The sequence below is a fragment of the Dreissena polymorpha genome, chromosome 6, assembly GCF_020536995.1.
Source record: "Dreissena polymorpha isolate Duluth1 chromosome 6, UMN_Dpol_1.0, whole genome shotgun sequence".
NCBI classification, from domain to species: domain Eukaryota; kingdom Metazoa; phylum Mollusca; class Bivalvia; order Myida; family Dreissenidae; genus Dreissena; species Dreissena polymorpha.
In genome coordinates this window covers 109768687-109784334 of record NC_068360.1, presented here as the reverse complement: position 1 = coordinate 109784334, position 15648 = coordinate 109768687, and the positions used below count along the sequence as shown (strand labels likewise).

Sequence of the window (15648 nt, the reverse complement as noted above, 5' to 3'; positions counted from 1 at the left end):
GTCGCATGATTGTTGTGGGTCATGATTGGAATTAATTGGTCGTTGTCATGTTTCCATCCCCAATCAGTCGTTTACATTTTTTGTGATCCTCAATCATACCTTGATAGAATAGTTTACGCGTTGGCTACGGAATAATTGCGTTGAATGTGATGTGCGGGGAAGTCGCTCAGGAGTGACGAATGTTTCGGCATTAGCCACTTTCTTTGTGAAAATGTTATGGCGCCGTGATTCTAAGGAATCATTGGACTTGCCACCAAACAGATCAATCATCAAGCATTTGCCAAGATCTCCTCTTGCGACTTGTTTTGAACGAAAAGAGGAATGAATTAGCAAATGACTTCATGATAGGAACGGGTTTTACTAATTTCTGAAAGACTGGCTTTTACCGATGCCGAAAATATTTGAAATTGAATTACAGCTTGAGTACACTTGACCAAAGAGCAACCCATTGCACTGTTCCTCTTCTTAAAGTTCGTTCAAAAGGTTTATAGTATACACTGTATGGCTGTTTGTTTACATCCGAGCGGAAGTAGTTGGTCTTATTGTCCCTTTCAGAGTAATGCAGGAGCAAGATTTGCCAATCTGCATCCACGCCCACCAACGTTGTAGTGCTATGACACGATCGTTTGACTGTTGCTTTTATTATATCAGCGTTTGCATCCGCTAGTGACAAATCGACATATCATCAACTTTTATTCAAAACTGTGCTTATCCGAGCAATCACGCCTGCCGTGGTTTTGTCGCGATGCAAAACGTGCTCCTTTTTGCATGAGTATTATGTTTCTTTGTTGAAACTCACAATAGGGTTCAAGTGTTTTCCTCGTTTCTGGTGTGTGCTGCTTTTGATAGAAGACCGTCTTCTAAAGCAGCGAACACCACTGTAGGGTGTCCGTTATGACTTTTAGTGAGCGCTGCATACGACTCGGTAATTGTGTTATATGACTCGCCCTTTTTACATGCTCAACGACGAAACAAAGTTCCACCATCAAGCACGTTACAGACTGTTTCAGAAATACGGTTCATCAAAGCCTCACTTGATGAGTCTGCAGCATGATCTCTAATTTCCTGAGCGATCTGAGGCTTGTCTGTTAAATTCGGATGTTACAGGTGCATATAAGGTACACAAGTTTTGCATTTCCTCGGTCATCCCAACGCGAGTTCGACCACCTGTTATCTTTAGAGACCTAGTCAGCGTTTGATAAATGACAATATAACTTCTTAACCCAGCCAAGCACTGATTGTGCCTACGAAAAACTTGAAAAATATAAACCAACTGTCGATAAACGTATGTTTGACTTTCCTCTAGATTTCTCATTTGCTGTAGATAATAATAAGCAGATCGTAGACGATATAAGAGCCCAGCTGCAACAAAGACGGAAAGACATTCAGACACTGCCTGCAAATACGTCAGTCAACATACAGTACAATCCGCTTTGATCAACATCTTTGCCGTGCTAACCATAAGCTGATAATGCAGCCATAATTTGATTGTCCTTGAGGTCTGGGCAAGTTCATGTTTCTTCCTCTCTATAGCCATCTCGAGTTTGATCGAAATCTGAGATTATGTAGCATCTTCTATTGTGAAATCGTCACAAAGAAGGGAAAAATACAGCTCCTCGGCATAATACAGCAGTATCTGAATTTCGAGATCTTCCTGTGTCATATCGGCTATAGTCTGGCTGTGTAGGTACTTTTTAACAAGATGGCCCTGCAAAGCATTCAGGACAGCTTTCATAACGTGCATAAATGCATTTTTTACATAGACAGTCTCAAGAAAGTTTTTAAACCGTTTTCTTCTATCAGGGATCCTATGGCCCCTAGCAAGTTAATACGTGTAAGAAAACACCCCAACAATGTGGCGCATCGATGATGATTACGGCAGCCTTCCAATACAAGGTTTGGTCAACATGGTAACATGATGTGGAGGTTGTGTTTTACGGCAAAGTTTAAAACAAACAAAATGTTCACATAATGCACGATTTGTTCACACCCAGAGTACATATTGATTATGGTCAAAATCATAATGCCCATTATGACTGACAACTGCCTATGGTGTTGGCTTCCCTGATAAAGATATGCATCATTACCTGCCAATTCGGTGTTGCCTGCCTGACGCTGAAGGAAACCTCTCACAAAATATCGATACTCTTGTCATAATCCAGAAATAACATCAGGTTCAAACTATGGTGTTTGTCACGTTTGAGGCAGAAGTTATGGACTTGCTGTCTTTCTTATTGTGTCGGTGGCCACTTTGGACGCCATGTTGGATTTCTGTGTAACATAATGAACTTACGCTCTGTCTGATAATCGTGATATAGTATTTGCTTACGATACCAAAGTATAGACACCAAAATCATCACATTCGATTGAAAAGTTACATGGTAATATCATTAATAGGTTTTTGCGGCAATCTTGGTGGCCATCTTGAAAAAATAAACAGTTTCCGTAGGTCCGAGTTCGGTTTACTTTTCATATATTATAACGGACCTTCTACCTTAAGTGGATCAGTTAAAATAGCGTTTGAAGCTATGTTTTGTTGGTTCATAGGGTATAGTTCATATATTGATCCCTCTACACGTAGAACGCGTCGCTTTAAGCTCTAGTAGGAATTTTCCACTAAGAAATGCGATATTAAGTCATGTCGATTGAAAATCTCACAATCAAACTCGTTTGGAATTATTGCACATTGTTATAATACGTTGTTTGTTAAATGTATAAAAATGAAGGCTCGTTATTGGCATAAATTCAGAATATCACAGATACACCAATTAAAATGACAGTGTGAATCCAATACCGTTTAGAAGAATATCCTAATCTATTTATGACGAACGCGTCATGTTGTGATATTTTGGATTCTCATTCTATACAAGTCTGACACAGGGATTCATTGATAAAAATATTTTTAGTTAACACACAAACTTATGGAAACTTAGTTTCTTGTTATAAGTGGATCTCGACTAGGCAGAGAGATAAAAGATTCATATTTTTTATTTCAAGATTTTAAATTTAAAGTAACATACATACTCAAAATCAACGAATATTTAATACATAGTAGTTTTATTTTGGCACTGATACACAAATCATGGTAAGATACAAACAAATAGATACATACTAACACAAACTGATGAATGGTTAGTTAAGTAATACATGACATAATATGACAAATATAAGTTCAAATAAATAAATATTACCATGAAATGCTAACCATTACCAGGGATAACACAAACAAGTGAAAATGATTTCACTTATTTTCATTGTGGTCCCTGATATTGGCAGCCTGCCACGAGAGGGGATGTTACTTGTATCAATGGTAATTACCGTGTAAGCACAAAAGTACTAGTTCAGTTATGTATGCTAAATGAGATCACATTATATATATATCACATATTTATGAGTATCACATGTAATGTTGTATCACAGATATGCCAGTCTTACTTTAATCCAACAACTTTAAATACATTTAATATTATTTAAAAAATACAATGATTTAATATCAATATACAATTAAGTAAATCATGGTCAATGTTTAACTAAAATTGGAATAAAACAGGTACATTAATTAAAGCAAAGTTAAAATGAATGTGATAAAATCAACTGGCCATTAAGTGGGTTTTGATGGCGTGCTTAAACGAGTGGGAAGATTCGATATCCCTAAGTGATTGTGGGAGACTATACCACAGAACAATACCATTGTAAGAAAAAGATTTCTTACAAAAACTTCCAACTTTTGGTAAAGAAAATCTCCCAGTGTCACAAAAACTATAACTTCTATCAAGTGAACCGGGCACAGGGAGTGCAGACACTCTAGATCTGGTACATCGGTCATGGGCCAAATTTAGGGGTACAAAATGCTCCTTAAGATATTCAGGACATGCGTCTGACTTTATCTTATGAACATGACATAGAGTTAATTGATCTACTCTCTTAGAAACAGGTAACCAGTTCAGTGACTTAAATTGTTCAATACCAACATGAGCCCTGCTATGCATATTGAGGACAAATCTGATCAATTTATTTTGGGAAGTCTGAAGCCTAGTTTACCAATATTGTGTCAAACTAGGGTACCAAAAAGAACAATACATAAAAATCAGTGTTCCTTATAGCATCAGCAAAAATTTCAACGCTAGATGTGGTACGGTATTATATATTTAAAGATATTTAAAATACGCGTTTTTATTTTTGTGTGGCTTAATATATTGCATTTTAATTTCCTGCAACAATACCTATTCATACGAAAAATGAACACTAACTTGGTATATGAACATGTGTTGAATATATAGTCCCGCAAAAAACAAAGAAGAGCATTTTGTATCTTGTTAAATCTATTTACCAGACCACATCTAGCGTTGAAATTTTGGCTATTGCTATGCGGAACATTTATTGTGAATGTGTTCACTTTATTATTCGAAATATTTTACGAAATATTTCGTTGATTTTTAGGGTTAATGGGCTTTAATGGGATGTTTAAATATCGTTATAACTCTTAAGTAACTAAATTTACTAAAACACTTTTGTTTTCGTGTCCGTTATTAAAGATACAAAAGATATTTAAAAAATGCAGATGTCCAATCATTTAGAGACAAAAGATACCGTGTTGGAAAATTCAGAGGCACTCTCAAATATAGCAAGGACGTTACGGGTATGAAAAGCGTAGAGCGTCGATTTTAACGAATAATATCTAATGCTTGAGTAATACCACACCGTATAGTTTAAATTACGTTTATTCATAACCATGATTAAATTATTTATTCCCTAGTCTGAAAAATTATAAAATCCTCCTCATCAGCATTAACAACATCAAAATAATATTTACTGACAACATCATCATTAATAAATTTATCATTATTATTTTTGATAAGTTTACGATGGAATTCCTTATAAATAATAACACAGATACAAACTAGGAGTGGGCGTTTGTATTTGACAAGGCTTTGGACATATGAAAAACAACACAATTTTTCTGATGCCCGTTTGTCTTCAAGTGCAACGGAGATTGACTCAAAGGCACCGCTCAGTTGAGAAGTCTTGAGACGTCCGTAAATATTTCAAACTTGAAATACTTCAATTTATCACACACATCTAAGGCTGTGAGCAGTTCAATATCTTTCATATAAACTGTAAAGGTAAGCCTAAGCTTAAATCGAACGTGTACACCCAATGAAGAATAAGTTTTGTTTAGAACAGCTGCGACATTTGCAAGATTTATCCAATACCACCAATCAAGAAGTGCACATGTCACACCCCATACTATAATCGTTAGATTCATGTTTAACCGCGAGCAGGATACGCAACCCTACTGCTCATTTGTTGTTATGTTCGTTTTTCTTTTAATGGCAGGGGTACATTTAATGACCCATGACTCCAAACCGGTGTCTAGACTCCTTCATCACACCATGAAAAAATCTAATATTACAGAAATCTACAAATATGCAGCTAAAACTATATCGTATATATTAAGTATTTTTTGCAAATCAGGTAAATAACACTTAGTCACATTCATTTCGCAAATTAACATAATAAACAAGGGCTGTTTGTTAAACATGCATGTCCCCCATATGGGCTGTCAGTTGTAGTGGCAGCCATTGTGTGAATAGGTTTTTTGTCACTGTGACCTTGACCTTTGACCCAGTGACCTGAAAATCGATAGGGGTTATCTGCCAGTCATGACCAATGTACCTATGAAGTTTCATGATCCTAGGCCTAATAATTATTGGGTTATCATCAGGAAACCATTTTACTGTTTCAAGTCACTGTGACCTTGACCTTTGATCTCGCGACCTGAAAATCAAAAAGGGGTCATCTGCCAGTCATGATCAATGTTCCTATGAAGTTTCATGATCCTAGGAGTAAGCATTTTTGAGTTATCACTCTGAAACCATTTTACTGTTTCGAGTCACTGTGACCTTGACCTTTGACCTTGTGACCTGAAAATCAATTGGGGTCATCTGCCAGTCATGGTCAATGTTCCTATGAAGTTTCATGATCCTAGGCGTAAGCATTCTTGAATTATCTTCCGGAAACCATTTTACTGTTTCGAGTCACTGTGACCTTGACCTAGTCAACTGAAAATCAATAGGGGTCATCTGCCAGTCATGATCAATTTACCTATGAAGTTTCATGATCCTAGGCGTAAGCATTCTTGAGTTATCCTGAAACCATTTTACTGTTTCGAGTCACTGTGACCTTGACCTTTGACTTAGTGACCTGAAAATCTATAGGGGTCATCTGCTAGTCATGATTAATATTCCTATAGAGTTTCATGATCCTAGGCGTTAGCATTCTTGAGTTATCATCCGGAAATCATTTTACTGTTTCAAGTCACTGTTACCTTGACCTTTGATCGAGTAACCTGATAATCAATAAAGGTCATCTGCCAGTCATGATCAATGTACCTATAAAGTTTCATACTCATAGGCGTAAGCATTCTTGAGTTATCATCCGGAAGCCATTTACTATTTCGAGTCACTGTGCCCTTGACCTTTGATCTGAAAATCAATAGGGGGCATCTGCCAGTCATGATCAATGTACCTATGAAGTTTCATGATCCTAGGCCTAAGCATTCTTGAGTTATCATCCGGACTGTTCCATTTTACGATTAAAAGCGTACCTAAGATTTGCTTTTGTTTTTGCAAACACAATAAGTGAATCAAATTAAGGAGTTTTACGGACAGTTATACATGTAAGACCTCTATACAATTCATAATTTTATTAATACAAAAATAAAGGTTGTCAACCTTGTAACTTTCATTATAATTTATCATATGTAATTGATAATTGGATCAAAAACTGCTTTTTATCTAGTAACCAACTTAAGTTACTTGCACATTGTGTTTACTTGTTTAAGTTAGTTTTTGTAATTTGCATATTGGAATTTAAAATTATAATGGATAGTGTTGTAATAATGTACTCTTTTAAAGTCACATTTATGATTTTTGTATATAATGTCCATCCCAAATGCAAATAGATAATCTTACATAGTACGGTATGTATGTTATTTGAACACTGTAATCATAGTTAAAGTGAAGTTGTTAATCTGGAAACCTTTTGTGTTAAGAATAATTTTTGTTATACATAAATAAGTATAAAAAAGTATTTAAGTAAAGTAAACTGTGCTAAACAGGAAAAAGGAATTGTATAGACATTAAGTTTTTGGATTAATTGTGATAGTCAGTATATACTTTAACCATAAGACATATGGTTAAATAAGTATTTACATGTACATATCTTTGTTAATTGATTGTATCATATTTTACGACATGAACAAAACTTTGAAACAAGAAAAAAGGTCCTTTTTTAATCGGCTTATGCTGGCTTGCTGAAACACTAAAAACACTTCTGAACAATTTATTGTTTAAATATATTCAATATGGCTGTAATTCTTGTTTTCTGAAGAAACTACCATGTCTACTTGAAGGTGAATCAAAACATTCCGCAGATCAATTTGTATATACAAGTTTGAAATTTTTTGTCTAACACTTAGAATGAAAACATGACATAGGATTGCTTGCCTGTTTAATTTTATCAAATTCACCTTGTTTTGGTAAATTGGTAAGACTTTAAGCATCCTTCTCGATGATACAGATCCGTTGCAGCCTTACTGCACTGTTCATCCTTTGGCTTCTACGACAAACGAACACTTGCTTGAGAAGCGGGCATGAATTTTCATCGGATCATCAACGTCAGCCCAATTGCAAAGTCCTGAAATTTCATTCCACTTAGCAACACACCTTACGGCAACATATAAGCGTAAAGAGTCACGTAGAAAAAGATGCCAATACTAAAGTTTTGTTCATACACGTTTGTATATGCACGTATACACTTCTTTTCAACAGTGTTTATATTAATTGATATTGAAAGCACATTTTAATGATGCGCTCGTCACATATGTTTAACATCATTCTGTATTTATTAACATTATGCTAATCTACAAAAATTAAACGACTCCTTTTTTACTGTATATGCAAAAGTACTTAATTACCTATTCCGCAGAAGAAACATCGAGTCTCATCTCCAGACCCGAGATAAAAGAATCCGGCGTCACACAACTTTTCGATTTGGACAGCAATATGCACATTTTGTCCAAAGCTTGCAATTCGCGAAGCAGCTGTACTGTACTCCGTGTATAGTGGAGCAGGCTTTGAACTAGGTAACGTTTGCGGTTTAGCGCTAACACCAGTCTGGGTGATTCTGCACTGGTCTTTCGTTACGTTTGGTACGATATCATCTGCTCCCGCTCCACAACAAACTAAACAAACGCGTAAGAAGAAAAAAAAGTACATTAACAGCTGCGAATCGTTCTATTAAGCCAGAAAATAACACATATATGGTAATGAATTCCCGATCATATGCAATGTCATTTGTTCGCTGCTAAAGTGTAGACAGATTGTTTTCCAAAGTGATTGAATAAATAGAATTCCAGATAAGTAATGAACAGAGATAAATTTCTTTGCTTAGCAGAAAAAAATGAATCACTCGCAAATTATATTGTTGTTCAGGCTAAATATATACTAATCAGTATCAAACAAGACCCAGTATTCTTTTCATAATAAAACCATAACTTCATTTTTCAAAATTAACTAACCTGTTTTTGGTACTGTACTATTATCGGACGCCTGAAAACGTAGATACATTAAAACTAGCAAAGTAAAAAAACAAACAAAAAAACCCCAAACAATACTTATTAGCTTTTGTATCTTTAATATGTTGCACATCTTGTTATTTGGAAATTGTATAGAGAGTTCACGTGAACTCTATATTGGATTCATTAATCAAACTTGACAATCATGACAAAGGTCTTAATTCATCGTGTAAGTAAAAAGTTCTTCGTCCTAACCAAGTGAATCATGACAAGATTAGTGTTAATAATAACAAGAGCACCGCATAACGGATGCCAACGTTCGGCTCTGGGTGCAGTTTTGAATATAAGAAAGTTTGTCAGAATTTTTTGAGAGATCACAGTGACCATGACCTTTGATCTAGTGACCCAAAAAAATGGGTGTGGCGTGTAGACCTGATCAAGGTGCATCTAAATATGAAGTTTCAAAGTTGTAGATGGAAGCACTTTGATTTTAGAGCCAATCTTTAAAAGGTTAACACAATGTTAAGGTCTCAGCACGACTCGAACGACACGACACGACGAGCTGGCTATGACAATACCTCGTGTTTCCTTCGAAAATATCCGAGCTAAAAAATCATAATTGACTTACATAAGATACGCACTGGAAAGCAAAAATGACATATACATGCTATGGTAAGTACAGATCATTGCAATATCTTTAATTTTGCGACAAATACAGCATTTCGATTGGTCTTCCTGAATCTCGCAATCCTGGCAGCACTGGTAGAGTGGTTGGGGTACTTGGATGAGGCGTCAGTAGAGTTGACCACATTATCCACTTTGAAATTCAAAATAATGGTTTAATAAGCACACGCATGGATGTATGTAGTCGCGTAAACCCAAATAGCAGACACACATTCATGAAGGATTATTTGTTGATGTTTGTAACTGTGTAAAGAAATATGACAAAAAATCAACAACCTTAAAAGCGTCATGTTTCCTTAATATATGTTTGTATTGGCAAATTGCAACCATATGGATTATTCAGACATTAGTATTAAGTCCATATGTTATAAAGAAAATGTATATTTTAAAATAAACATATCTTTAAATACAGTCAAACTACTACTGTTTCTTCATGACTAAGCATTCTCTCACCTTGTGTCACGTTTGTGGTTGAATCATCAGACGGTTGAACAGCTTTCGTGTTGACAAAATATGGTATGTTACAAGTGTCATGCACCATAATGCCAGTCATACTTTTCATTTTCTTACAAATGGATCTTCCATCGGCAGTCGTATGTCCAAGTTTGGTCATATTTGGCCTGTCTGTATCTTTTCTGTTATCGGTTGCTATCAGGGGCAGGCATTTTTCTAAACTACCCGCGGATTCCCTATGAAACATTCCATCATTTCTGTTTTCCAGTAGATGATCTGAAGTTACATCCATGTTTGTATAATTATCATCTGTTCCACCATCAAGTCTAATACAATCTCGCAACTGGTTATTAATTCTTTCGATTGCGTCTGTGGATGTCCCATTAAACACCTGGCTTATGAATTCTGGATCATTTTCCAGACGTTCAAGTCTCTGTATCACATCGGAACTGCTTGAAGTGCTGACCGGAAAATTGACCTCAGAATTCCTCAAAAGGAAGCAACAGTCAGGTGTTACATGTTCATGAGCAAGCATAGGATCGTCATTTTCTTTCCAGTTGCTGATGCGTGTTGCACAGCAATAGCAGACGACTTCATCTCGGTTTGAAGCATAATAGAAGCCCGCTTTGGCAAGTCTTATTAATGAAGGCTTTCCAAATGAAGGATATTTACGGAATGTACAAAACCGCAACAATTCATATCGCATGCTCTCTTTTGCTGGCACCCGCTGTCCTTCTGATAACCTGTTAATTATATCCATGATAGTGAAGACTTGTACGTGTCCCTGAATTTCTGTATTGAAGTTATTCAAACTGAAATAAAAACACAGAAAAAAGTAGAGACGCCCTTAGTTCGTGAACGTATGGTTGCTTATTTTGAGATAACGTTCAGGTGTGTTGGTGGACTTGAAGAAGATCGCAAATAAGAAAACACGAAAGACTGACAAATATAACCACCCGAACGACAAAAATGATAATAATTCGACAATTGTGACATTTGTTTCCCTTTATTTCGTTCTGGTAGGTGTATTTGTTGCTGCTCCGACGAGATGTCGTGTTTGCGATTTTCAAGCTACCAACACGATAGAACGATAGTTATACCCTCCAGAATGTCAATAAAATGGTGCTAATCCGACAGTTATGACATTTCTCGCCCATGTTATCGTTTTGCTTGGTATATTTATCGTTCTGGTGTGTTAAAGTGTTGGTGACTTTAAAACCATGGAAACTAGATAAAATGAAATTATTGCACACAAGAACGACAAATAGAGCCAGATGCGTCACCCATTTTACCTTTCTTTCGTGTTCTGTGTTGGCGACATTTGTTCCCGCCAACACGCCCTTTTAATATGGCATAACTCGACAACAATATGCATACGTTTGGGCACTAGTTAGCAAGCAGGGATTAAGTTTTTACTTGACGTTTTTTCAATATAATGTTCTCGTTATTTCTAATTGCTATATTTTCTTGAGTCAGACTTACTAATGAGTACGACATTATTAATAATTATTAATTTAAGACTTGAACATTCACATTCATTTATAGTAATTTGCAAATAATAACAGTTATGATCTAACTAATGACATAAGATCAGAAATATTCAAGAAGTTTTTTTCAAGTATTGGTATCTGGCATATTACATTTTCGTATAATTACCTCATGTTTGCCAAATCTTCTAGTGGGTCATATGTGTCTTTTTTGTTTTCAACTTTCGAAGCCCTTGCTCTATATATCCTTCTTCACACCGCAACCCCGCGTTACTTGACTTCTGTATAGTCAGGCTTCTAAAACATTTATAGAAATCTACGATAGCAATCATTCGGTTACAATACTCGCAATGCTTCAGGAATTCTTAGGATTCTATCTTAATAAAAATATGACGTGTTAATCTGTAGCTAACATGACAAAACTGACAGCTCAAAAATGATTTACACCTTAATAAACACAGTAGATTATTGTGGGTTGTGGATTTTTACTTAAGACTTTAAATAATTTATTTTAAGATGCACGGTAATGTGTCAAGTTAACTGTTAAGATTGCGATTTTTAAAATTTTAACAACAATGAGGTGTATAATTCTTTCAGATACTTTTTCAAGTTTATTACTTGTTTGCACTTTTTGCGTGTTTCGTCGTCAAAACTGTTGATATAATTAAGTCGTCATAGCTTTCAAATACGTCAGCAAACTGTTCGATAGCATCGTGGCTATCGTAGCTCCACACAAATTATATTATACAATAAATTACTTTCCAATTCAATTATGTTATCCACATTATATTTGCACACATACATACAATACAACACCTGGATGTGTGTTTTCCTCACTCAGGTTAAAAGTACAACTTTCTCAAGCTAAAGCGTTAGTGTTTCAGTATTGAATGAATAATTTCACGGTGTTAAAACTCGATCAAAGACTCACTTGTAAAGAATTCCACTAGTTGTGGTTACATAACATCTGAACGAGCGCATAGTTTGTTTTCAGTGCATACAACTGTTCACATGGACTGTAGTTTACTTTAACCTGTAATATGCTTATGTGAATAAGATACTAGTTCTATTCTGTTGAAATGTCAACGTCTCAAATTTTAAGTTTTGTAAAAACATGATCGGAGGTTTAATAACTCTGATTGGGCACTAAGTCGCGCTTGAGCTGATCTTGGTTATAATAAAGTGACACAGAAAATTTCAAATGAAACAGCTTAAAACGCACGCATGCAATTCTATGATTTTGAAAACGAACATTGAAATAGACAATCATCTGTGGGATACCTGATAAATCGTTCGATGTTCTAACTTTATATGGGGGCAATATATTGTACCTAAAACAATATTAAAATGTCAATATCAGCAATAAAATTAAACGTTAAACAATAAATATGGAACATTACCTGAATAATGTTCCTTAAAGAAGATATTATTTCCGTCCTCCTTTAAAGGTTTATTACTATCTTATCCAATTCTTTTAAAAAGTCACCAATCGTGATAAGTATGGGATTCCCGAATTTATTAAAATAGTTAGTTTGGAAAACCCACAATTTTGTATTTACGGTGTAAATAGGAATTCAATAGTATTTTAAACGGTATACTTTCTAGCGTAATGTTAACGGCAACACCTATCTGCATTAATAAATGTTTCATAAGTTCACGTGGTAGTAAATGAGTATTGACTATTGACTACTGTTTCTATAATCTTTATCTTTCATCTAGAATGATGGAGATATCTGAGATTGGTATGAATTAATTGCAAACAGAATGGGATTATAAAGAGCAATACAATTTATCTCATCATCAGACGTGCATTGTCGAAATAAACCACTGTGGCATATATTCTCCGTTATTTCGGAAATGCTGAAATATAGCTGTCACGCGCGGTGGAGGATGGTCATATTACTCGGAATCAACTATAAAGTAATCATTTTTAGTCAAATCGAATCAGATTCAACAAAACAAACAATTTGATACCAAGATGTAATATATTTTAAAGACAAAATGCAACACAAAAAGCAAAAAAACATTATTTACTAATATTAAGTGCGCGTACTCATGACGTCATTATTAACACGTCAAACAACAAAAGTCATATGCTTTCCCGCTAAAGCTGCAGTTGTTTAGTGTTTTTATTTTCATTATTTCTTTAAAATTGGGGACGTAGAGGTATGATAAACAGAAAAACAGGTTAGTTACTGAAATTTTTGTAATATATTAGGCTCGGCACGAATAAAATGATGTTGCTTAAAAGGCTCGTGGTTCAGATTTTCTAAGCCTCGCAAACTAAACTTCGCTTTATAGGACCTGTAAGTCACGTAATGTGACCTACGAGAATTTACGAGACACTTCACTTCCGGGGACAAACAACTGTCATATTACGGCCATAGTATTGTTACTTAACTAGAGTGGCGCTTTCAATAATTTATTGAGCTAAATATGTTGACGGCCATAGTAAATTAAATAGAAAAAGCGAAGCTTCCGTCGAAAGTGGACGCGTTTTACGATTTGTTACTGAGGGTTGTTACAGCTTGTGTACAGGCATCAATGAAGTACACTTCGTATAAAGTACAGGTATATTTTCTTTAATCATTGAAGTTTTAATGTTGAAATATATCGGATAACGATTTAAAGCATTATTTAACAACCCGTTTTTCATTGAATTGCATCACAATCGACCTTAATCTTAACTAAAGATGATTATTATTTATAACCCACATGCTTTCGGATATCAAAATAATCGGATATATATTTTAATGTACAAGGATTAAAGGGATCTTTTCACGTTTTGGTAAATTGACATCATTGAAAAAAGTTGTTTCAGATTCGCAAATTTTCGTTTTATTTATGATATTTGTGAGGAAACATTAATACTGAACATTTCCCATGGTCTAATATAGCCATTATATGCATCTTTTGACGATTTAAAAACCTGAAAATTATAAAGCGTTGCAACGCGAAACGATTGAATAATTTGGAGAGTTCTGTTGTTGTCGTTTAATTTTGTGAAACTACGAAGATTGCTTATATAGAGTATAACATACGCGTTTCATGTATACTTGTCAGGATGGCCAAGCGGTCTGATTGGCTTTTACTCCAGAACTCTCCAGAACTCTGGGGGTCACTGGCTCGAGCACTGCTGCGGTCTACTTTTTTTTACTTTTTAAAATTTTATTCTTGATTGTTTACTGGAGCTTTTTATATCCAATGTTTACATTTATCAATATAAAGGATTTAATGACAAACCTTAAAATCATGCCAAAATCTGTGAAAAGGCCCCTTTAAGTGTCATTTGGAATAATGTGTTATCTGAAGATTTGCCTTGATCAGGAAGATAATGGCCTTGTACAGTCGACCTCCTGTCAGTGTCCCATGGGGCAATACAAATGCAATCATGTAGCAGCAGCACTATTGTTTGGGTAAATTTGAAAAATAAATTTTTAATTTATCTTTTGGGATGCAGTCTTTAGCGTAACATTACCAAAGCATACCAGTGCATTACTGTAGTAAACCATTAAATGGATGTGTTTATACAGTAAGGTTTGTCAATACCACTTGGTCATATAATGAGAAATAACTGGTTTTTGATGTTTGTGTTTATTCGTTGCCATTCATCAAACCGTAAAAACTGAAATCAAACAATAGGACAATCTTAGTACAACTCTTAAGACATACACTTGCTGTAAAGTATTATAAACAGACTGAATATGATACAAATTGAAAAGCTATGACTAAAGTGAGTGTCATTCAAATTCAACCCCCTGTAAAGCAGTAACAACCAACATCACATGACTGTGCATCGATTGAATGCAATAGTACAATAACACTATTAATACTGCAAACAAGTATGGAGCAAAAAGACAATCAATCTTCATTAACACAAATTATCAAGGAGAAGATTGTATTATGCACAAAACCAAATAAACAGTAACATGGATCTGTCATAGTTCTTCTTGAATGCTCTGAGCTTTTATGAGTACATACGTACAGCTCATAGTTCTTCTTGGTAAAATTAAAATCAATGTAAAAAAATAATGTCACACATATGTCCATAAAATCGAGTTAAATCAACCTAATACATTGTTACAAACACAATACCTGTTACAATCGACATCAATTTGCGTCTACTTTGTTGAGAAATGCTCAAAACATAAAATTGATATCAAATCGTTTATGGCGGAAGTTGTTATTGTTCATTAGAGCAAAGGGAAAGAAAAGGTTACACTGCACAAATTGTTTTAACAGTGGTATCTGACGATCTGGTCTTATGGAAGCAGTTGAAATTGTATTGTGTATAACATTGTAGTTTGAATTAGGACACATTCTTATGGCTGTAATTTCGCTGCGATCGGATAAGTGGCATGTTCCGTTAGTTGAATAATATCGGGCGTATGTTTGCATTGTAAACAAGTTGTTATTAAAATAAAGATACAATGTGGTGTTGGTGTA

At 35.0% G+C, this 15648-nt stretch overlaps 1 protein-coding gene across 4 annotated transcripts; it reads right to left on the bottom strand.

The window, feature by feature from the left end:
• Positions 1 to 2972: 2972 nt before the first annotated feature.
• LOC127834085 (uncharacterized) lies at positions 2973 to 15401 on the bottom strand. Of its 4 annotated transcripts, XM_052359685.1 has the most exons (8): positions 15298 to 15334; positions 12134 to 12235; positions 11372 to 11499; positions 9716 to 10527; positions 9295 to 9395; positions 8582 to 8612; positions 7979 to 8245; positions 2973 to 7698 (listed from the first exon to the last, which is right to left on the bottom strand). In XM_052359685.1, exons 3-8 carry the CDS (start codon positions 11374 to 11376, stop codon positions 7607 to 7609), a joined length of 1308 nt encoding a protein of 435 aa, XP_052215645.1. In that variant the 5' UTR covers positions 11377 to 11499; positions 12134 to 12235; positions 15298 to 15334; the 3' UTR covers positions 2973 to 7606. The 4 variants fall into 4 exon arrangements, with proteins under 4 accessions (XP_052215645.1, XP_052215643.1, XP_052215646.1 ...); XM_052359683.1 differs by lacking the exon at positions 12134 to 12235 and having other exon boundaries at positions 15298 to 15401; XM_052359686.1 differs by lacking the exons at positions 12134 to 12235; positions 15298 to 15334 and adding an exon at positions 14446 to 14578.
• Positions 15402 to 15648: the final 247 nt, after the last annotated feature.

Excerpts from the sequence above, each read along its gene's own strand:
- LOC127834085 (XM_052359683.1), bottom strand. Across the intron at positions 8,613-9,294 it reads GGAAGACCAATCGAAATGCT|GCGTCCGATAATAGTACAGT; the intron begins GTATTTGTCGCA and ends CTACGTTTTCAG. Across the intron at positions 7,699-7,978 it reads ATGTTTCTTCTGCGGAATAG|GACTTTGCAATTGGGCTGAC; the intron begins GTAATTAAGTAC and ends ATGAAATTTCAG.